Source organism: Crotalus tigris, unplaced genomic scaffold, assembly GCF_016545835.1.
Source record: "Crotalus tigris isolate CLP2741 ecotype Arizona unplaced genomic scaffold, ASM1654583v1 scf7180000017725.2566008, whole genome shotgun sequence".
In the NCBI taxonomy this organism is placed as follows: Eukaryota; Metazoa; Chordata; class Lepidosauria; order Squamata; family Viperidae; genus Crotalus; species Crotalus tigris.
In genome coordinates this window covers 186,301-208,873 of record NW_024096593.1, presented here as the reverse complement: position 1 = coordinate 208,873, position 22,573 = coordinate 186,301, and the positions used below count along the sequence as shown (strand labels likewise).

General features: G+C 34.8%; 1 protein-coding gene across 7 annotated transcripts in view; it reads left to right on the top strand.

Annotated features, from left to right (window-relative positions):
• MGAT4D (MGAT4 family member D) overlaps positions 1–20,356 on the top strand; it is a 49,842-nt gene extending 29,486 nt beyond the window's left edge. For all 7 annotated transcript variants that reach the window (XM_039338913.1, XM_039338916.1, XM_039338914.1 and 4 more), the window contains 8 exons: positions 3,026–3,140; positions 5,054–5,184; positions 7,229–7,336; positions 8,535–8,728; positions 11,566–11,644; positions 12,183–12,261; positions 19,315–19,427; positions 19,904–20,356. In XM_039338913.1, the coding sequence (XP_039194847.1) occupies positions 3,026–3,140; positions 5,054–5,184; positions 7,229–7,336; positions 8,535–8,728; positions 11,566–11,644; positions 12,183–12,261; positions 19,315–19,427; positions 19,904–19,921 (837 nt within the window). In that variant the 3' untranslated portion in view covers positions 19,922–20,356. The remainder of the gene's footprint in view (positions 1–3,025; positions 3,141–5,053; positions 5,185–7,228; positions 7,337–8,534; positions 8,729–11,565; positions 11,645–12,182; positions 12,262–19,314; positions 19,428–19,903) is intronic.
• The last annotated feature ends 2,217 nt before the right edge of the window (positions 20,357–22,573 follow it).

Genomic DNA, 22,573 nt, shown 5'->3' with positions numbered 1-22,573 from the left:
CTAATAGATAGGAGGGAGGGAAGGGGAACAGAACTGGTTGCTTCTTCTTTTCCTTTTAGTTGTGCTAGGAAGCAATTTAAGACTATAAACCCGCCTATTTGCTTTTTGCCTTTTCCCCCATGCAAGCTATTTTTCCCTTTTTTAAAAGAACAATCTAGCAATTGCGTTATTAATTAATAAAACATTGAGAGTGGTTTAGAGAAATTTGTGTCAATATTTTCAATTCATGCGGTCATTCATGTTTTCTTGAGTCCACAGGGGCCTTTGAGAGACTTTTAACTCTGCCAAGGAATAGATAATGAGGGTATGGGAGCCATAAGTGCAAGCAGCCAAATCCCTCCTCACCTAGGGTGAAATGTAATTATTATCAGTCTCCTTTCAGGCCTCCCTCATTCTGAGATAATTGTGCATTTCAAAGCTGAAAGCATTTTTGAGGAGCTCTGATTCAATAGGGCCTAGAAAGTGTTTCTTATCAACACTCAAGGGAGGTAAAATGAAAACATTAAAAACTTCATTAGCTTTTAGTATCTTGATTCAGAACCTGAGCCAACAGTCAGGAACATTTAAGTCGTATTCCATTTCAGAAGCTGAGAAGTTTATATTTGTGCAGTTAATGCTCAATTAAAAAATGTTAAGGTATTACAAAGGAACAAATACTATTTCGTTTTCAGAGTAGTAGTCATGTTACTGTTTGAAGCATCCGCCTTAGGGTGGACATAAATAGATATTATGGCACCAACCTTAAAGACTAACCAATTTGTCGGACTGTGATTCACAAAAGCTTAAGTGATAAAAATAAACTTCTTTAGCTTTTAATATGCCACAGGATTCTTTGTTTTTAATACTGTGGTAACTCAAGATTGGGCTGATCAAGTTGTTAAAAGTTAACAGAAGCATTGGCCTGCCAGCATTCAATTCACCTTGTAGTGGAAAAGAATGAAAGGGAGGAGATTTGTTAAATAAACAGGATACATTTTGGCAGGGCTTTTTTTCTCATAGAACGCCCAGAACGGAGTTCCGGCACCTTTTTTGGATGGAACCTTGTAAGGTAGGCAAGGTGGGTTGTATGACATGTGTGAGTTCTGGCACCTTTTTTTTTTTTTTTTTTTTACAAAAAAGCACTGAGTTTTGGAGAAAGTAGAATAATATTGACAATGAGATTGGATTACGGCTAACATGAGATTTGGCTGTGGCATAGATCCAAATACCAAGCACATAATCTCCCTTCTAGCTTCATAACCTTTTCCAATTTTCTGGTCATGAACTTATCTGTTATCCCAAGAAATGGGCAGTAGTTATCTAGATTTGGAGGTAGGCACCAAATAAAAAGAAGTAGCTTCAAATGGGCACAGCCTATTAAATAGCTTGTCTGCCACTTACAAGGCATCCCTTCACCATTCATCACTGTCGGGGGGTAATTACCTCAGACTGATTTTTTTCTCTCCAGTAATCTTATATTTATAAGGAAGATGCTTTAACTACTGCACTACGCTATTACAGTATTTGTGGTAGAGAAATTTTTAAAAGAAAGTAACAATAGTACAAAAGGAGGTTTTCAAAGCTTTTTCTGCATGTATGTAGATTAGGATATTCTAATTTTGTATATATATAAAGTCAGTTTTATATATTGATTTTGTATACATATACTCATAAAAAGTATACATGTCCCTGTATTAACAGCTGCAAGAATAGTATTTGCCCAATTTTGGAAAAATGAAAACCTACCATCAGACGAGATTATAATTCTGAAAATCCTAGATTGTGCAGAAATGGACAGATTAACGTTAGAGATGAAGGAGAAAGAAGATTCAATTTTTATAAAACCTGGGGAAAATTTTATCAGTGGGTTAAAACATGTTAGAATAAGAAGAGATTTTAGAGCTTTATTATATTAAGTATTAAAGTTGATGATTGGAAATAGTTGTTATGCTATCAACTATGTTAATTATTTAAAGGAATATTAGTGTTTTGCTTTGTAACTATACTGATTTATTCTTATAAATGTCTAGTATTATATAAATAATATAATACTTCATACTAAATATGAAGACCCGGACGACAGCTTGTTCGCTGAATTATGTATTTACTTTAGTTATCCACACCCTGTCCCCTTTATCCTGATTTTCCTGTACTCGCATCGACCCCACCTTTTCCCTACCCATATAAAATCTAATAAAATATATTTTAAAAAAAATATACATGTCCAAAAGAATCTCCTAACAAAGCAGATGATTGACAATTGTTTCTAGAGTAGACAGGTGGGAAGGCACCACAGTAGAGGAATTTTCCTGTGGGAGTATATGGTAATTTGTAATATGGACTGAATAGCTTGTGAACTGTTGTCAGTCTGGACAAGGTTTTCTTAAAACAGCTTAGAGTCAAGCCAGTCTGAGCACCAAACAGGAATAACTTAAATAGCAAGTTCAAATTTGCCTCAGGGTAAGAATATCGTATTTTATTCTTAATGGAAATGGTACATTGCCAATAGAAATATGTTTGTGTAAGCTTTCACATACATGACTGTGGTCCTGCCAATCTGTGGTGGATCCTCTCTGTTGATAGTAATATTCCCATGTGCTGTTTGGCAGGGAATCCTTCAAGGATTGCCCTCCTAGATTGCCCTCCTAGCTATCATGCCATTTCCATACTTGTCTCTTGTCACCGGTAATTAATTTCATCCACAATAATTTATTTATATGTTATGTTCATACATACATCAGTGTTTTACTATTATTCTTAATATTTTATCAGGGTATTAGTTGAATCTTGACATAATAATCATTTTAGTGGTTCCTGGAAATCAGCTTTATTGATAATGTACATAATGGATCTATTTCCCAATATACAATAATGTCCCTTGTATTTGTAGATTTCTGATGATAAGTTAATCACACATGGAACTGTCATATTTTCATATTAGTGTCCTACTCTAATCCTTTTCCTGCTGGAGTTTTAAGTTTCTTCTGGAAGATCCATTAAAAGTTTTAGCATTTATGATTTTGCTAGTAAAAATAATCTTTTTCAGCTAGAAGATGATATTGTGGCCAACCCTCGCTATTTATATACAATAAATGACTTCATTGAACAAAAGATATCACAGGAATGGATAGTTCTTGAGTTTTCTCAGCTTGGGTTTATTGGTAAGTACAGTATATAAATTTAATAAATAAAAAATAAATATTGTCAAGAGTCCACAAAGATCAGCCTAAATAAGAATACAAGTGGATGACAATACATTTTCTATCTTTCAGCATCAAAATTATATTATTAATTTTATATTAATTAATAATTTAATATATTATATTAAATATTTAAATATTGTGGCCATTTTTCACAATATTTTTTTATTAATCAAATTTGTATGGCCATCCATCTCACTAAAAGCACTCTAGCAGCAAACAACAATCCAATAAAATATTATTGCAAATCAGGTATTTTTGTACTTGAATTACTTTTTTAGTCTATCTTATGTATGCATTAATAGGTAAATATCATGGAATTCAATAAGGCTTATTCATAATAAAAAATGTAGGCTTTTCATGTAAAAATAAATGTGCTTCAAAAAAGAAAAAGATCCCAACACTTTTAACATGGATTGTGGAATTTCCGGAGGATCATGAAAGAAAATAACTGGTGGAGTCCACATGCAGGCCAAGGACAAGAACTATAAGCATAGTATAATACATTATTTAAAAAAGTCTCCATCATTTAACATTTATCTTTGTTGATAATAGAGATATTTAATAATTATAGTTGATAAAATAATACAAAGATAGGCTGAATGTTAATATCTGCCTTTTTTTAATCTTCTCATTCTAAAAAAACCCTGTGGTTTTGAATTTTAGGAGACAATTTAAAGTTTATTTAGATCTTCATGGGCTGATTGTCATGGTTCCAATAGACGAAACCCATCAAAAGAACTTCAAGGCAAAAATTCTTCCTTAAAGAACATTTTATTCAGGAAACAAAGTATCGGCACTATATAGTTGTACCCAAAAACTAAATTCCCTTCTCCCGGATATAAAGTAAGAAAGTGCAATTCCCACCTCCAATAAGCTGTCATAAATCACATTCTCCAATTAGCCTAAAATGGGGGGCTTTCTACCCAGCTCCTCAGCCTGCCAAAATGTTATCAGCTCATCCTTGGATTTCCACAAAGCAGCGTTATTATTATGGCTAGCTGAGCTTGAGCTTTCATCCCAACCCCCCCTTCTGCACCTGATTTCTAAATACCAGAAAAAGCATGTTAAAAGAAAAGAGAAAATGGCAGCAATTTTCATCAGTTGTCACAACGGGAACGTGCAATATTTACAGCATTGACACTGGTTTTGATATTCATGCATTTACCTAAGTGCTAAGCAGTTTATACTGTTTGAGTAGCTAGTCTTTCCCTGGTGAATAATCTCTCCAGCCTTCTGTAATGTCGCAAATTTCAATTAAATGCTAAGTGAAGATATTAGGGTACTGCTTTCACTTTTTTCACTTTAGGAAGCAAAAGTAGCCAAAAATGTTACAAAACAAGAGAGATGGAATTAAAAATAGAATTATCATTATCCTATGCCATCTTACAATAACAAAATAAACTAAAAGATCTAAAAGAATCTTGAAAATGAGATAAAAAAATCAAAGTCTCTCTACTTGGATCTGGGGAAGCAAAAACAAAGAGTAGCTGCTATTTTAGCAGATAAAATGTGACACATTCTTTCAAACACAAGGAAATGAGGTCAGAATCAATACAAATGAGGGGCCATAAACACACGAAATTATTAATTGTGTTAATATTTCAGTGCTTGTCCAAATTACTGGAGTCATTACTATTTTCTATTCTTCAGACAAAACGTAATTTCTATAGACAATAGAGTGAGAATAGATTTTGCCATACTCTAAATAAACTATTAAAATCAATAGAACTTGAATTATGTAAATGTAATGAATAGACTAATTGTAACTAAATCTTGATCCAACTTCTTAGTAATGGATAGACTTAGACAATAAAGTTGTGAATAAAATTATGATTTTCTTTTCCTTTTTTTTTAAAAAAATGTATTTTCAGGAAAATTATTCCGATGCAAAGACTTACCACTGATAGTAGAATTTTTTTTAATGTTCTACAAAGATAAACCAATTGACTGGCTACTAGAACACTTAATTTCAGTTAAAGTTTGTAATCCAGAGAAAAACGGAGTAAGTATTTTATTTTATTTATTAACAATAGCTCTATGTATATATACAGACACACGGACACACACAAAACAAAAACAAAAGAGACACTTTTAAGGAAAAATGTTTGATTAGACCATTTTGTATTAAAACTGATTTGTAAGTTAACCAGTTTCTTGAAATTTTAATGTCAACAATTAGGTCATTGTATAATTAAAAATGCATGCTGTATTATACTGAAAATATAAATGTATCCTATGCTATGATCAAAAGTAGGCTGCATTCCTCTTTCAAGCTGATTAATAAATTCCATTTAATTTACAGTATTGGTTATTTACAGTTATGTAACTTCATGTTATTTATTATTTCATTTGTACAGGTAGCCCTTGACTTACAACAGTTCATTTAGTGGCTGTTGAAAGTTACAATGGCACTGAAAAAAGTGACTTATGACCGGTTTTCACATTTACGACTGTCATACATTCCCATGATCATGTGATCAAAATTCAGATACTTGGCAATTGACTCACATTTATGACTGTTGCGGTGTCCTGGGGTCACATTTTCCCCTTTTGCAATCTTCTGATAAGCAAAGTAAATGGAGAAGCCAGATTCACTTAACAATTTGATTAATTTAATGACTACAGTGATTCACTTAACAACTGTGTCAAGAAAAGTTGTAAAATGAGGCAAGCTCACTTAACAAATATTTCACTTAGCAACAGAAATTTTGGGCTCAATTGTGGTCATAAGTCGAGGACTACCTGTTTTGTTAACTTGGATTCTTTAGGAAAAATGGATGTAAATATTTTAATTAAAAAGTGTTTAAATCTGTTTTGTCTAAATATGTGCATTTAATACAGTACACCATTTAGATTCAAATACTTTCCTGTTGCTTTTCAAAATTGGTATTGATAAATGTATTTTGAATTAAAATTTGGGTTAGAATTTATATTTATTAAAAAATAGGACAGTTTTAATCTCTCATGGATTTTTCATTTTTTTTTACTTTTAATATTATAACTTAATGAATTGCTTGAGCAGCATTAACCAAGAAAATGTGTTCTGTTTTTCCAGCAAAATTAGTTAAAAACCAGGATAAACTTTTAATACATTTCTCACATCTTTATCCCACTTCTCCTTAGCTAATGCTTTGTAAGTGCTTATGCACAAAACTGAAACATCTTAGACTTAGTATGCACTTTATCAAAGTTTATGCCTTATAACATTTATTTAGCGCTTTTCTCATTATCTTCTCTTCACCTCAATTCCCCACCCCTTTCTCAATTTTTCATTATTTTTCTGTTTATCTTTCCATTACTTATTTGAATGCCATGACATGAAGATTTTACTATCCCCCTCCATTTGTAAACACCACAATTGCATGATGCAGATGGCAAATCACTGCTGATCTGGTGCAAAATTCTATAATCTCTAAGTCCTTGCCACCCTTGCTCAGTCAGAATTTGAATATTGCTTTGCTAGCAACCAGTTTTTCTGAAAATCATTGATGGCCTCACTATCAGAGGACATGTCTGGCATATTCTCTGCTGAGTGATTAAAGCTCATGGAAGGCAACTTCAGTCACTCATTGCTTTTAAAGCACATAGGGTGTATGACGCAGTTATTTTCATGATTTGCTCCCTGTGATGTTATTGTCAGGGCAACCCATGCAATTATTAAAGATAAATGCATTCTATCTTTCTATATAAGTTGTAAGAAAAGAGTTCTAGAAGTTGATGGCATTTATCCTACTTACATATCCCACATTTATCCTTAGACAAACCCTGCTTCTACGTTTGCTTCCACGCGGTTTTAATATTTATGGTAAGGCTTTAATCCCAGCCAGATTTTTTTTTCTCTCACAAAGGCTGAAAATCTTCAAATCCACTTGAACATTAGAAATACTTGTAATTGTAACCTGATATTATACCAGCTCTGCTTATTAGTGTCACACTTGGTCATTTCTTCTTACAAGATTGCATGTAAGAGAATAATAAATGTTCAGATAAAATTCTGTTAAATATTATTGTCTGGTTTTTATGGCACAAAATGATTTTCTTTCCAGAAAGATTGTGAAAGCCGGAAGTCTAATTTACGCATCCGTTATAAACCATCACTTTTTCAACATGTGGGATTTCATTCTTCTTTAGCTGGAAAAACACAGAAGTTGAGAGTAAGATGTCTTTTTTGTTTATTTGCTTCTGATTTAAATTTGTATTCTTTCTGAAAATAATGAAATATTTCTTTTAATTAAGCTTTCATAGAAAAGTAAAATTAATTGGGGCTCCAGTCGAGAAGCATTTAAGTTGGCCTCTTAAAATTCCTATGGTTTGGTAGGAATTTTGTTCAAGAATTTGTTCAAGAATTAGGATTTTGTCTTTTCGGATAAAGCAAATTTACTAATTTGAAGCTTACCAAACAAATGGCCATAAATGCAACTAAACTGGACACTAGATCCCTTTCTATCTAGCTTGCTTTTATTTCTCATGTTTCATTTCATTTTAACTAATTTATATAGAAAAGTTATACTAGATCAGATTACTCCATGAGGGCTCCAACATTTTGTTCTTACAGTGTCAACTAGGGAACCCAGAAATGTGATACAAATGCAATAATAACCTTCCATTGCATTCCCTTTAGTTCCCTCCAGTGTGAATTCATAGGACCCTGAAAGCAGTTATAATTTATTTATTTGCTTATTTGTTTGAATTGGTTTTATCTGCATAAACCAACCATTTTTCCTCTGACATGCAGAAACATAGTCATATACACAAAAAGAAAGGGAAGGCTGGAGATGGGGTAAAAAAAAAGTGTAGCACCTGGAAAGAAAAAGACAAAAAGACAGGAACAAAATTAAATAGGACAGCCACATTCTTCAGCAGAAGTCTTTGCAGTCTTTTGTACCTCTGCCTATTTCTTTGTTTCCAACAGCTGCTTCTGTCCTTATCAGTAGGACAAGCAGTAATTTGATAAATTGACAACTAATTATTTGGGAGACTATAATTACTCAGTAAATATGGTACTATCACAGACAACTATAAGTGTGTGATGGTGGTGGTGGGGAGTGATGACACATAGATTGTGATGTTGCAACAAAAAATCCCATGATTTACTTAGTCTAATGAAAGGACATGAGTTTAAATGTTGTGGTTTAGGTTGTGACATCACAATACAGGTTTGATTGTTTTTTCATTATTTTGCTTAGCAATGGACACTTATTTTTGTATCAGTTCTGAATCTTCCCCACATTGAGTTTAGCAGGTGATTCCCAATTCTCATTATATTCCAAGATTATAATTTGTGCATTATTGTTTTCACAAAACTTTGTAAAATAGTGTTTTTACATATGAATATACATCTATATTTTACAGGATGAAGATTTTGTCAAAACATCATTATTTAGGGAACATGCTAACCCTCCTGCAAAAATGAAAACAAGCTTAAAAGTATTTCAGCAGTTTACTCTAGAAAATGCTTACAATGGAATAGAAATATTTTGGGCATTTGCTCCTAAAGCTGGAGATTATATCTTGTTCAGTTTTGAGGAACCATTGAAAATAGTAAGGTAATTTATCACCCGATGCAAAATGTTTCTTGTTGTCTCTAATTTTTCTTTATCAAAATTGGTCAACTAACTTATCTTAATTTTTCTCAAAGTGAAAAAATGTTCCAATAAGTATAATGTACAACTATACATTATACAACTATAATGTACATTACAGTACTATAATGTACATTATAATGTACATTAACACAATATATAATGTACCAAATAATGTACAAAAGATAGAGGAGGGAACTAGAGGAAAAGTTATACTAGACCTAATTCTTACTAACAGAGAAGAAGTGATAGAGGGAATTGAAGTTGCTGGAACTTTGGGTGAGAATGACCACATCATATTAGAATTCAATATAATGCAAACACAAGTAACAGAATATAATCCAGCCATTGTCTTAAATTTTAAAAGAGCTGATTTTAACAAATTCACAGCCTAAGAAAAATTCCATGGATGAAACTCCTAAAGGGAAAACAACTTGAGAAGCATGGGAAACTCTGAAAAAAATGATCACAAAGCACAGTCCAGCACAATACTACTGAAAAAGAAAAACAAGAAACCAGCATGGTTGCACAAAGATCTCTCTGATAAACTGAAAGACAAAAAGGACAAGTACAAAAAAGGAAAGAGGGACACATAACTAATATCAGCAGATAGTCCATATCTGCTAAGATGAAGTCAAGAAAGCAAAGGCTCAGAATGAACAAAGGCTTGCAACATAAGTCAAAGATAATAAAAATGTTTCTTTCAAACATAAATAATAAGAAAAAGGTCAAGGAAACAGCAGGTCCATTTAGGAGAGAAGATGCAAGGAAATAACAGGCAGTAGAGAGAAAGCAGGGCTGCTTACCTCATTCTTTGCATCAGTCTTCACGCAAAAAAAAAACTATAGCCTGACCTATCAAAAACCTAACTGTACAAGACAGACTAGAAATAAAAATTAAAATAAGCAAGAAAATCATTAGAGAACACCTACCTGAACCTGATGAATATAAATCATCAGGACCTGATGGATTACATCCCAGGGTTTTGAAGGAGCCGGCAGATGTTATCTCAGAACCATTGTACCATATCTTTCAAAAATCCTGGAATACAGGGAATTACCTGAGGATTGGAAAAGTGCTGATGTGGTTCCCATCTTCAAAAAAGGAAAAGAAAACAGACCAGGAAACTACAGACCAATCGACCTAACATCAATACCTGGGAGGATCCTGGAAAAGATAATCAAAAAACAGATCTGCGAACATCTAGAAATAAATGAAGTCATAACTAAAAGCCAGCATGGGTTTGTTAAAAACAGATCATGCCAAACCAATCTTATTTCATTCTTTGACAAAGTGAATAAATTAGTAGACCAGCGAAATGCTGTTCGCATAGTATACTTAGACTTCAGCAAGGCATTTGACAAAGTAGACTACAATCTGCTTCTTGGTAAGCTAGAAAAATGTGGGATAGACAGCATCACTACCAGATGGATTTGTAACTGGCTGACAAACCATATCCAACAAGTAGTCCTTATTGGTACTATATCTACATGGAGGGAAGTAAGAAGTGGGATACCACAAGGTCCCATCTTAGGCCCAGTACTCTTCAATATCTTCATAAATGATTTAGATGAGGGAATAGAAGGGGAACTCATCAAATCTGCAGATGACACTAAGCTTGCAAGAATAGCCAACACTCCAAAAGACAAGCTAAGAATCCAAAAAGATCTTGACAGACTTGAACAATGGGCCCTATCCAACAGCATGAAATTTAATGTGGAGAAAGCAAGATTTTACATTTAGGCAGGAAGAACCAAAACTAAAAGTACAAATTAGGTGAAACCTGACTCAAAAACAGTAACTGTGAGTGGAACCTTGGGGTCCTAGTGGACAATCACTTAAATATGAGCCAGCAGTGTGCAGCAGCAGCCAAAAAAGTTAATACAATCCTTGGTTGTATAAACAGAAGCATAGAATCAAAATCACATGAAATATTAGTACTACTTTACAAAGCCTTAGTAAGGCCACACCTGGAATACTGCATCCAGTTTTGGTTACCACATTACAAAAAAGATGTTGAGACTTTGGAAAAAGTGCAAAGAAGAGCAACTATGATGATTAAGGGCCTGAAGAATAGTTGCAGGATTTGGGTTTGGCTAATCTAGAGAAAAAGACTAGTGGTTACATGATAGCAGTATTCCAGTATTTGAGAGGTTGCCACAAAGTAGAGAGATTAACTTATTTTCCAAAGCACCAGAGGGCAGGGCAAGAAACAATAGATAGAAATTAATCAAGGAGAGAAGCAACCTGGAGTTAAGAAGATATTTCCTAGCAGTGATGATAACCAGTGGAGCAGCTTGCAGTCAGAAGTTGTAGGTGCTTCATTACTGGAGGTTTTTAAAAAGAGACTGGAGAGTGACTTGTCTGAAATGATATAGGTCTCCTGCTTGAGCAGGGGGTTGGACTAGAAGACCTCCAAGGTCCCTTCCAGCTCTATTCTGATTGAAGTCATTTGAATGGGGAAATTGAGAAGTGAGATAACAAGCAAGGCAGTCTTCCATTGTTCTTCTGGTATAATCTGAAATGTTTTTAACTAGAATAGCAAATGTAGAGAGAATTACATGCCTTTGCTGGGTAATGCCTAATAGTAGTTCCAATCTTTGTTAATGCTTTATTCCTAACTATGCCTATGGAACAATACATCCAAAACGTCTCATAACTACCTATAATTCACTTTTTTTTTGTAAACTGTTCTAGAAGTATTTTCTCTGAACAATAAAGTAAAAACATCTCACAATAAAAGCCCATAATTTCATATTAATGGTAAATTTCCTCATGTTTTTATGCAATTTGCTCTGCAGTTACTTATTTAGAAGTGGAAATTCTGAGCATCCTAGAGACATATTGTTTAATGCTACTGTAGAAGTTTTACCCAGTAAGGTAAGTATCTCTGCCCATGTGAATGTGAACCTTTTCTATAAAAGTAGGGAGAAAAGTTTATTTCTGCTTAATATTTCTAGCCAGTATTCCTAATCTATTACGCTGTTATCATCCAGATAGCATACTGTATACTGTAACTTCTTCAATACTGTATTCTGATGAATGATAACCATTTGCCTTTTAAAATTTTCTTCAGTTTATTGTAGCAGTTGGATATCACGGTGAATATAATGCAAGCAATTACAGTGCTCCCTTCATTATTACTCCCTGCCCCTATTTTGTTTCTGCTTAAACAGCAATTTGGCAACATTCCTCATTTGGAACAGCCTATTAGAAATTAGCCACAGCAAAAATGTATTCCTAGAAGGATTTATTTTTTTTAAAAAAAAACAACACCACCAATAAACATCCACTCTCACTGACCAGGGTACTTTTTATTGAATTCTAGATAATTTTTGCATAAGAGAAATGTAATCAAGAAGACATTGCTTTCCTTTCCAAAGACTGGTTGGAATTTTATTCCTTTTATTTGTTTCAGGATATTAATTTACAGACTGTAAGAAACAATGAAAACAACATTAACGTCATAAAAACTTGGGATGGATTTTTTCAGATAGGTAAACAATATATCTAAAATGCATCCAGTTTGATTGCTATTTTTCAATGTTATAGTGGACAAGGGAAGGGATTTGTGGCAAGTTGCATCCAAAAGTTATTTTCCACTGGATAAAGTATCATTTTTCTCTTCTTAGAATTTATTTAAGAAAAATGAAATGAAAACTAAAGGTAACGTGAACATATGCAAATAAAAACAAGATTGTTATAGAATTTATCTATTTAAAATAGTGCATAAATTCTTATTAAAGGATTTTTAGAACAGTGTTAACATTTCTTCCTTTCAGTTTGGGTTTCTGGCTCCATCTGTGGAGGGATTGAGCATAATAAAACACGTGTAGAACATTCAGGCTCTGTCCCAGGCAATATAATAAATGCCAGGACTTAGGCTGAATGTTTTTGTTGGCATGTTTTGTTTTCATGACAGTAGACTTTCCTGCTGATGCGTATAAATTCATATGGGTGTTGCCTTGTTGCCTCATCTCTTTAAAATGATATTTTTTTAAAATCTAGCTGTCACCTTTGAACAGAAAGTGACATAAAAAACTATATTTTGAAGAGGATTTTATGTCTATTTATTGATTTTTTATCACCTTGTTTTATTTAGCTAACAGTTGTTATTGCTGTATGAACTATTTATGGAATATAAACAGATTTGCTTCCAGCTTCCTTGTATTATTTATGCACTTATTCATTGACCGATGACCTCTGGCGAGCCTGGGATAGGGGTTATTCCTCTATCCTGGTGCTTCTTGACCTCTCAGCGGCTTTCGATACCATCGACCATGGTATCCTTCTGCGTCGTCTCGGAGAGATGGGGGTGGGCGGCACCGTATTGCGGTGGTTCTCCTACCTCTCTGACAGGTTACAGTCGGTGTTGGCGGGTGGACAGAGATCGATCCTTAGGCGCCTCGATCATGGGGTGCCTCAGGGCTCGGTCCTGTCCACCCTCCTTTTTAACATCTACATGAAACCACTGGGTGAGATCATTCGGCGACACGGGGTGAGGTATCATCAGTACGCGGATGATACCCAATTGTATATCTCCACCCCGTGTCCTTTCAGTGAAGCAGTTGACGTGATGTGCTGGTGCCTGGAAGATGTGAGGGTCTGGATGGGGGTGAACAGGCTTAGACTCAACCCTGACAAGACCGAGTGGCTCTGGGTCTTGCCTCCCAAAGGTCAACTGGACGGTCCATCATTAGTCCTGGAGGGGGGTAAATTTACCTCCCTCAGTGCAGGCACGCAACTTGGGTGTCCTCCTGGACTCGCAGCTAAATTTGGAACAACATCTATCGGCTGTGGCCAGGGGGACCTTTGCCCAGGTCCACCTGGTGCACCAATTGCGGCCTTATTTGGACCGGGAGGCTTTACTCACGGTCACTCATGCCCTTGTCACCTCAAGACTGGATTACTGTAACGCGCTCTACATGGGGCTACCCTTGAAGAGCGTTCGGAGGCTGCAGTTGGTTCAGAATGCAGCCGCGAGAGCGATTGTGGGTGCGCCAAGGTATGCCCATGTGTCACCTATCCTCTGCGAGCTGCACTGGCTTCCTGTGGGTCTCTGGACGCAATTCAAGGTGTTGGTTATCACCTTTAAAGCCCTTCATGGCATAGGGCCAGATTACTTACAGGACCGCATACTGCCGCACAGTTCCCAGAGACTGGTGAGGTCCCACAGATTGGGCCTCCTTCAGGTCCCGTCGGCCAGACAATGTCGGCTGGCGGGCCCTCGGGGAAGGGCCTTTTTTGTGGTGGCTCCGACCTGGTGGAATCAACTTGCCCCCGAGGTTCGAACTACTCCCACCCTGCCGGCCTTTAAGAAAGCCATTAAAACTCTCCTGTTCCGGCAGGCCTGGGGTTGATGTCCCCGGGGGGGGGGCGGGATATGATCGGACACGCTGTATGAATGTATTTATTTTATTGTTTTATTGTCATATTATTGTTTTAATTTTGTACGCCGCCCTGAGTCCCTTGGGATTGGGCGGCATATAAATTTTAGAAATAAATAAATAAATAAATTCATTTATTTAGCAAATGGCTATATGTATTCTTACTGAATGTGACACTGGGCACTACCAACATCATTTAAAACTCTATAACAATCAGTAAAATAATTAAATATAAATTTTAAAAAGTCAAGATTTCAGGAGAATAACAATCATTTAAGCCCAATAGAGCTACCTCTCAGGCTTCCAATGGGATCCCCAAACATGTTGGGGGGGGGGGAAACACATTTTAAAGCCCTTCCAGAAGGTTAGCAAAGATAGAACCAACCTCATCTGGGGGCAGAATGATGTTCCAGAGGGTAGGAGATTTAGCTAAAAAGGCATGTTTCTGGGTCCCATCAGATAGAGTTCTTTAGTAGGTCGGACCTGCAATATACCTGTCCTGCTGGACTTGATGAGAGATGTAATCAAGAAGAAATGGACCCTCAGATAACCTGTGTCATGTCATGTAGGAATTTAAAGGTCAAAACTAGGACTTTGAATTGCACTTGGAAGCAGACCAGCAACCAATGCAGCTTATAGAACAAAAATACAACATACACCATAATAGATGCACTCTCTGCACCACTTAAGGCTTTCAGATGGTCTTCAAGAAAAACCTCATGTAGAGTATATATTTCAGATTTAACGTCATTCAAATATACAGTATGTATTGCCTGTGTAGTAATATAAATTAACATTATAAATGAAATACAAAATATAAAATATTCAGAGTTAACTACAGATGTAGTATGTTTATTTCTTCGATTGTAATAGAGGAAATAAGTACTCAGAAAGTAAAGTTGCATTTTAAATTTATTTATTATTGAGTTTATTTGGATTTACTTTGGAGTAGAATGCCCAGAATTATATTACCTATTTAATGAAAGATTAAATACATTTATAGATGGGTGCCAATTCCAGAAGCTATCTTTTAGGAGGTAGTAAGGTAGTATAAGAATAAAGCATTAGGAGACACAGTTGAATTTTAGCAATAATTATTGTGGATAAAAAAATCTTTCCATTTTGCATATTAGATGACAATATTCAGTAGTTGTTTCTCAATCTTTGATTCAATAGTGCTAGTGCATATTTCATCTGAATCAGAGATTTGATGTTAATTAATAGTATTTCCTCGTCTTGGTTTACTTAGCTCTAGAATGTGCTTAGATCAACTTTGTACTCTTCAAAAATGATTATTATTTATCCAGGTTTCTGGGTGTTTTCCCAGATAATAAGCAGAAATGGTGTGGCATTGCAAGCTGTGGGTAGAGAAAGAAAATACAGCATTTTATATTGGTGCCAATTATGCACATTCACTATTACAGTGTTAGAAATGTGCATCAAATTTACATTTGGTGGCAATATATCAGTTTAATTTCATTTACAGTTTTACATATTTTTTCAAGGCATACAATTTATGGTGTTTCAAGGCATTGAATTTCTGTAAGTTTTTGCGAATCCTTGTATTTCCTTATTTGTTTGTATCCCCCCCTTTATTATTTTTACTTTTACAAATAACTCAAGGTGACAAGCATATCCAACACATCTCCTATTTTTTCCCTAACAACAATCCTGTGAAGCGAGTTAGGCTGAAAGAGAGTGATGGCACCGATGGCGGCTGCTTTCAGCCGTCCGCCCTGGAATGTGTCAAAGCCAGCTGAGACAGCGAGCAACAGCCGTCTCGCAACTTGGAATCTCTCTCCCTGGGCGAAGGGGAGGAGATGAGTTTCCCTCGGATAGTGGCAGGGCTCCCTGAGAGACCCCAAAGTTTTTTTTCTTTGGTGGTCGGAGGGTGAGAGCTCCCATGGAGTCTGAGGTGTTCTCCACATTCCAGGATGCCTTTGCTCTAATTTTTTTTGGGGGGGCAAAGCTAGACGCTGCTTACACATCTGCTTTCAAAATGAACTTGTGAGTAAAATTTAAAGCAGACAGCTGACCAGGGAGATTATATCTGTGATTATTTTGAGACTTTAACTCTGGAAAAGATTTCATCTTCTCTCTTTTCTTATTTGAGAGGGGTGAAAAATGGCGCTGAGATGTTGTTTTTAAGAGTGAAAGGACCGGAACTTTAATTTGAAACAATGTAACAGCTTTCTTTTTTCTTCTTCTTTTTTATTTACACAGGGAGCTTTTGTCTTTTTTCCCCTCCTTTTGTCTTCTTTTTTCTCTCTCTCTCTTTGTTAAAGGTTTTATAAGATTTTAAGAGTTTTTTTTTTTTAAGATGGCTTCAAAGTATTTTGGAGCTTTTGTTTCTAAAGCCTCAATCTCCTCTTCGGTAATGCAGACAGCTCAGCAAGTTGAGTCTAAATTTCCACCTCTTTTCTCAGCTTTACCAGCAGTTTTACCTAAAGACCTACAGGACGCTTTGGAAGATAGTGTACGATAGATTGAAAAAGAGATAAGTGAAATTATTGAAAATAAATTTAGGAAATTGAGAGAAGATATAGCGTCTGTGCTTCAGAAGTTTGCTGATCACATAGATCGTTTGGATCAGCGTATTGATGTTGCTGTAGAAAATTCTGAAAAATTGGAAGATAAAATAGAAAATAAGGTGGAAATAATTCAGGATGAAATTACTATGTTACAATACAGAAGTATGGAATTTGCTTTAAGAATAAGGGGAATGCAGGAAAATAATCAAGAAGATTTGAGACAAGTGGTTGCAAAGGATATAGCTCTTATTTTGGAATCCGAGCCTGAAGAAATATTGAGAGAGACAGAAAAAGTTTTTAGGGTTAACTCAAGGGTTGCAAGACAGAGGAATCTGCCACGAGATGTGGTTATTTATTTTTTTAGTAGATCACTTCGTAATAAAATTTTACAAGCCTTTTACAAGCAGAGATTTCAAATTGCAGCCCAGGATGTTATACTTCTGAAAGAACTACCTTCAAGAATTCTCAAAGTAAGAAAGCATTTTGCTTTTTTGGCTGATGAGCTTAAGAGGCGACAGATTCGTTTCAGATGGGAGATACCAGCTGGAATAGTGGTGAATTATGCGGGGACACGCTATAGACTTGATACAATTTTAAAAGCGAAAGATTTTTATACTTCTGTTTTGAAGGTGGGCTCTTTATTACCTACAGCTGAGATATTAGAAGAAAAGTTGGAAGAGCAATTGATAGAAGATATGCAGGTTAAACCTTTGCAACAATCTCTGTTGACAGAAGATTCATTAATGAAATTGAGTACTTGTGGAGCTTTTAGAAGTAAAATAAAGGTGGAAGAAAAGCTGGAAGAGCAGCTGATTGAAGAAAATATGCAGGTTGAACCTTTGCAGCAGTCCTCCTTAACAGAAGATTCATCAAAGAAATTGGGCATGACTGGTGCAGCTTTTAGAACTGAGGTATTAGAAGAAAAGTTGGAAGAGCAACTGATAGAAGATTTTCAGGTTAAACCTTTGCAACAATCTTTTTTGACAGAAGATTCATTAATGAAATTGAGTACTTGTGGAGCTTTTAGAAGTAAGACAAAGATGGAAGAAAAGCCGGAAGAGCAGCTGATTGAAGAAAATATGCAGGTTGTACCTTTGCACCAGTCCTCTTCAACAGAAGATTTATCAAAGAAATTGGTCATGACTCGTGCAGTTTTTAGAAGTAAAATAATGGAACAGCAGAAGGTTCTTCGTCATCTTCTAGGCAATAGATAATAGAGGAGAAGTTGGAATATCAGCCGACTAGTTATAAGGAGTTTTGTTAAATCTTTGTTATTTAGGGGAAAGTTTAAATTTATGATCTTTGCCTGGGAGAAGATTTGATAGGCTTTAATCTAGGGATTTAATATCTGAGAGTATTTACTATAACTTTTATAAATGTATAAAGTTAAATTTTTGTTCTTTAGGGGAAAGTTTAAAAGCTTAAAATTATGATTTCTGCTCGAGAGAATAGTTGATAGGTTTTAATTTGGTGATTTAATATTTGAGAGTACTTATGATATATTATGATATATTAAAAGTGGATAAGAATGTTATAAGGTTTTGATTTGGGAGAAAAGGTTATCACAAAATTTATTTGGGTTTGGGGGGGAAAGAGTTAAGAGCTAAGTTTATATTGTTCAAAAGAAATACACATCTCGGTGTGGAGAAGGTGGATAAATTATATGAAGAATAAATGTGGGATTTAATGGGTAAATTACGATTAGAGTAGATATGATTAAAAGTATTGTTTGGATTATGAATAATTTTCGTTTTACTTATTGTGATTTAGTTTGTATTAGTTAAAGTTAAAATAAATATGGGATTTAATGGGTAAACTTTGATTAGAGTAGAGATGATTAAAAGTATTGTTTTGATTATGAACAATTTTTGTTTTAAATTTGGCATTATTTGATTTCGATAATTGATTTTCTTTAATTTGTTTAAATTTGTTTTGTATTTGAGTTAAAGTAACTTATTGATTTTGTTATTTGTATAATTGGATAGGCTTAGTTAGATTTAGTTTGCATTAGTTAAAGTTAAGTAGATTTTGTTTAATATGTTTGAAAACCCTGTGCCAAGCTCTGGGAAGTGGGGGGGAAGGGAAGTTGGGGTGGGTGGGTTTTTGGGACTGGGAGGGAGGGGGGTCGGGGTGGGGGGGTAGGTAGGTTAGATGATAGGATCAACGTAAGATAATAAGGGATAACTTATGAGAGAGATGTTGCTTGGGCATTTCCCCGGTACTGTATCCGAAGAGGGATGAGAGAGGAGGAGAAAGGTTTGGGAGGAAGTAGGATGGTGAGAGGAGAGGGGGAAGGGAGAGAGAGGTGAGGGGAGGGAGAAGGAGGAGGGAAGTAAGGGAGAGTATAAGAGAGGGCGGATGCAGTTTCGGGGGGGTGGGCAAGCGACATCTAGGTGTATTCATTCTATCTTGTCAAATGTGAAATTTCTTCTTTTTTGTTTATGTAATTGATAATTGAAAAATAAAAACTTTTTTGGAAAAAAAAAAAAGAAAAGAAATGTCAGTTACCTATACAAATATTTCTACCCTGATTTAAAGCACACAATTTTTGGTTTTTAATGGCAGGATATTGATTATGCTAAAAAAAATAATTTCAGTATACACCAGAAATAATATTTTCATTTATTAATAGATAACTTTGAAGATGGAGTAGCAAAGGGTGCCATTCTCCCATTTTTAGGAAACATACAAGCTTTACGTTTGTTTATCCATTCTAATTCTTCAAAATGGATACTGCTGAGTGAGGTAGGTACAAAGTGTTAGTACTGTTGCAATAATTTTAAAAATATTTTTGTTTTAATGCATTTAGGAATATGTTTCTGTAATCAATTTGGAGGAAATAGAACCTTTTCAGACTTTTTTCTGCATTCACAATTCTTTTGAATTTCTATTTTAGAAAGAGGTTGCAAGCTGTTCTTCATTTATTTAATTTTCAAAATAAATAAGCATAATAATAATGAAGTAGCACTTTCCAAACTTTACCTATTAATGATTTTTTATTTTTTTCCCTGTTATTGATGCATCCTCAGTCAGAATTTTTGATACAATTACTGCATGAAATTTTACATTTTTAAATGGGTATTATTATATTTAAAAGATTTCCAAAATAACATGCTGAGGTATTTGGAGGAAAATGTGTAAAGATATTGAGAGAATATGAATTGTAAGTGTACTTTGTTCTTACCATGTTGAGAAATAGCCTCTCTTTTTTTCTAATGCAGATATTTATACAGACGTAATATAAAGAATTACAGACTTCTTTGAGACTTTGAAACGTCTAAAAGCAGTATGGAAACAAGGCCATCTAGTGGTAGCAAGAAAATTATCAATAATAGAATGCTGCCGTATTTTCTTCCTAATACCGTACTGTGTGGTGGAACTGGGAGAAAGGTTAATTATACATTATGCACAGAGAATATTGACTTGTATTAATTTTTCAATAATTGAAATTATTGTAATAGTCATAATTTATTGCCAACAACCTCTTGATTAAAATGTTTAAATTATCTGAACAAAAAAGGCTATACCTGTACAAACATTTTAGAAAATGTGATTGTAGACAACAGAATTTATGAATAAATACATGTTTATATGCCAGATGTAAAAATTAGAGGTGAACACATGCATAGTAAATTAGCAATACATCAAAACTAATAAAAATAATAAAACATGATCTTGCCAAAATGACATACATTTTCTTTCAGATGGTAATTTTTATTAAATATTTGATCAAGATTTTAATTTTCTTTGAATTATTGTATTTTGACATTTATTTTGTTATGCTTTGATCCCCTAATGGAATAAGTGAATTTTACTCCATTAATAAGACTTACCGATATTATATATATTATTGCATCAGTCATCAGAAAAAGAACAAATCTATGCACTTTCCATCTTCCATATCTTGCTAAGCTAGGTTTATCAACTCCAGCTGAAAACAGTCCTATAGATGTTCTCCTTCCTACAACTGTATGCAGTAAACACATTTAATGAATACACTGTCCAAAGTGAGCAAGGCCAAGACTGCATTCCACCCAGGCCTGTGGAGCTCAAATTGTTAAAATGACAAAATGGAAATCTTTCAGTGAGGGGCAACAGAGTTGAAAGAAATCAGCTTGGTTCTCCATCAAGGATGCTAATATAAACCAATGCCAAAGTAGGAATGGACTATTTGGATTTGGTAAAAATGTTTATGAGGGGACAAAATGTATGTTTTCCTCATTGCTGGGTTAGAATATAACAATAATAGTATTAATCTAAATAATAAATAATAATATTTAAATAATAACAAATGATAGCATAATGAATATGATGGAGGGGAAAAAACCTAGTCCAGATTGAGCAGTGTAATTCAAAACCAAATAAAGAAATGAAAGAGAATAGTAGCCATGTAAAAATATTTTACTTGAAGTATTAAGTAACCAATAACCCATCTCTGTAAGTATGGAATATATGCAGAAATCTAGTATAAGGTATTTAAGGAGAAATTAGGGAAATCACATATTTTGGGTGTAGCAAAACTTACCATTCTTATCCATATACTCAAGGTTTAGTCCAAAAGATGTTATTTGTGTATTGTTTGTAATCTTGGAAAAGCCTGAGTACATGCCACTATTACTGACCTCTTTCCTGTCTGAAAATATACAATGAAGATAACTGTTTGCTTACCTGTACAAGCAAATTGTAGAAATTGTTTTCTATAAGCAAGGAGAAGGTGGCTGAAGTAGGCAAAGAAACTTTGGAATAGGAAAGGCAGTTTACTAGAAGGCTTGTTATGGAGAAAGAGGATTTTATAAACAATATGTGATAAGACTGTAGGAGGACCACCATCACACACACACACACCAATAATATCTTTGCTATCCTTCTTACTTAATCTTCCAATGAACTCTGGATATTAAAACAAAAAAATCTTCAGCCTTTTAACACGTAGGCTGAAACTAACAAAGCAAAACGCAAAATTGGCAAATACTAAAGATGAAATTGGCAAATACCAGCAACTTAACTACATAAGAACCCCCTCTAGATATTACAAGTTCCTCATTCCAATGACACATTTCTTCACACCAAACCCCCCTTTCCAAGGTTTCCATTACTGACTTACAAAAGGTAAATATTACAGGCAGTTGAGCCATGTGTGTCCTCTAGTAATTCCCAAAAGCTGGGTTTGCCCACATTCTGTGAACAATAGAAAGGCTGCTGTATAAAAGTAACAACTTCAAAACTGTAATTTTATTCCTACCTTCAATTGCCAAATGCTGTTGAATAATTCTTCAAGTAATTTGAGGCTGCTGCTGCTGCTGCCGCCGCCACCACTCTGTGATTTGCCCATCCACCCTCCGGCTGCCTGCGGTGAGTTGTCCCCATGGCAAATTGGCCATGTTGAGTTGTCCTTCGACCACTTGGTAGCAGTGAATTGGCAGAGACAATTTGGCAGTGGTGAGCTGGTGATGGCTGGGCAGAGCTAGCCAGCCAAGTTGTCCTAGATCCTGCTTAGGATCACCCACTTGCTCCTTGGAAGTATAAGTTTGTAAGTTTGATCTTTGGAACTTTTGCATTGCATTAAAGAATTAGAAAAATAATTAAAATTTATTTTCCAAGGTAAGGTTCGCTATTACTTTTGGGTGTTTTCACTATGTGATTGGATGTACTACAGCAATAATGCAACCATTCATTCTTGTGAGATTTTTGTATGTGTGCTAAGTCATAAATCCAATAATTTAGAATAGGTTCCCTATAACCAGACAGGAAAAATTAAAATAATTAAAAAGAAGAGAGTTGCAAAAGTAAGTGTTTGTGGATTCTGTAATATTTTAAAATTAATTCTGAACATACAGCATTCTTTGTTTGTTTTGCAAACATATTGCCTTGGAATGTAGTTTAGGATTTCA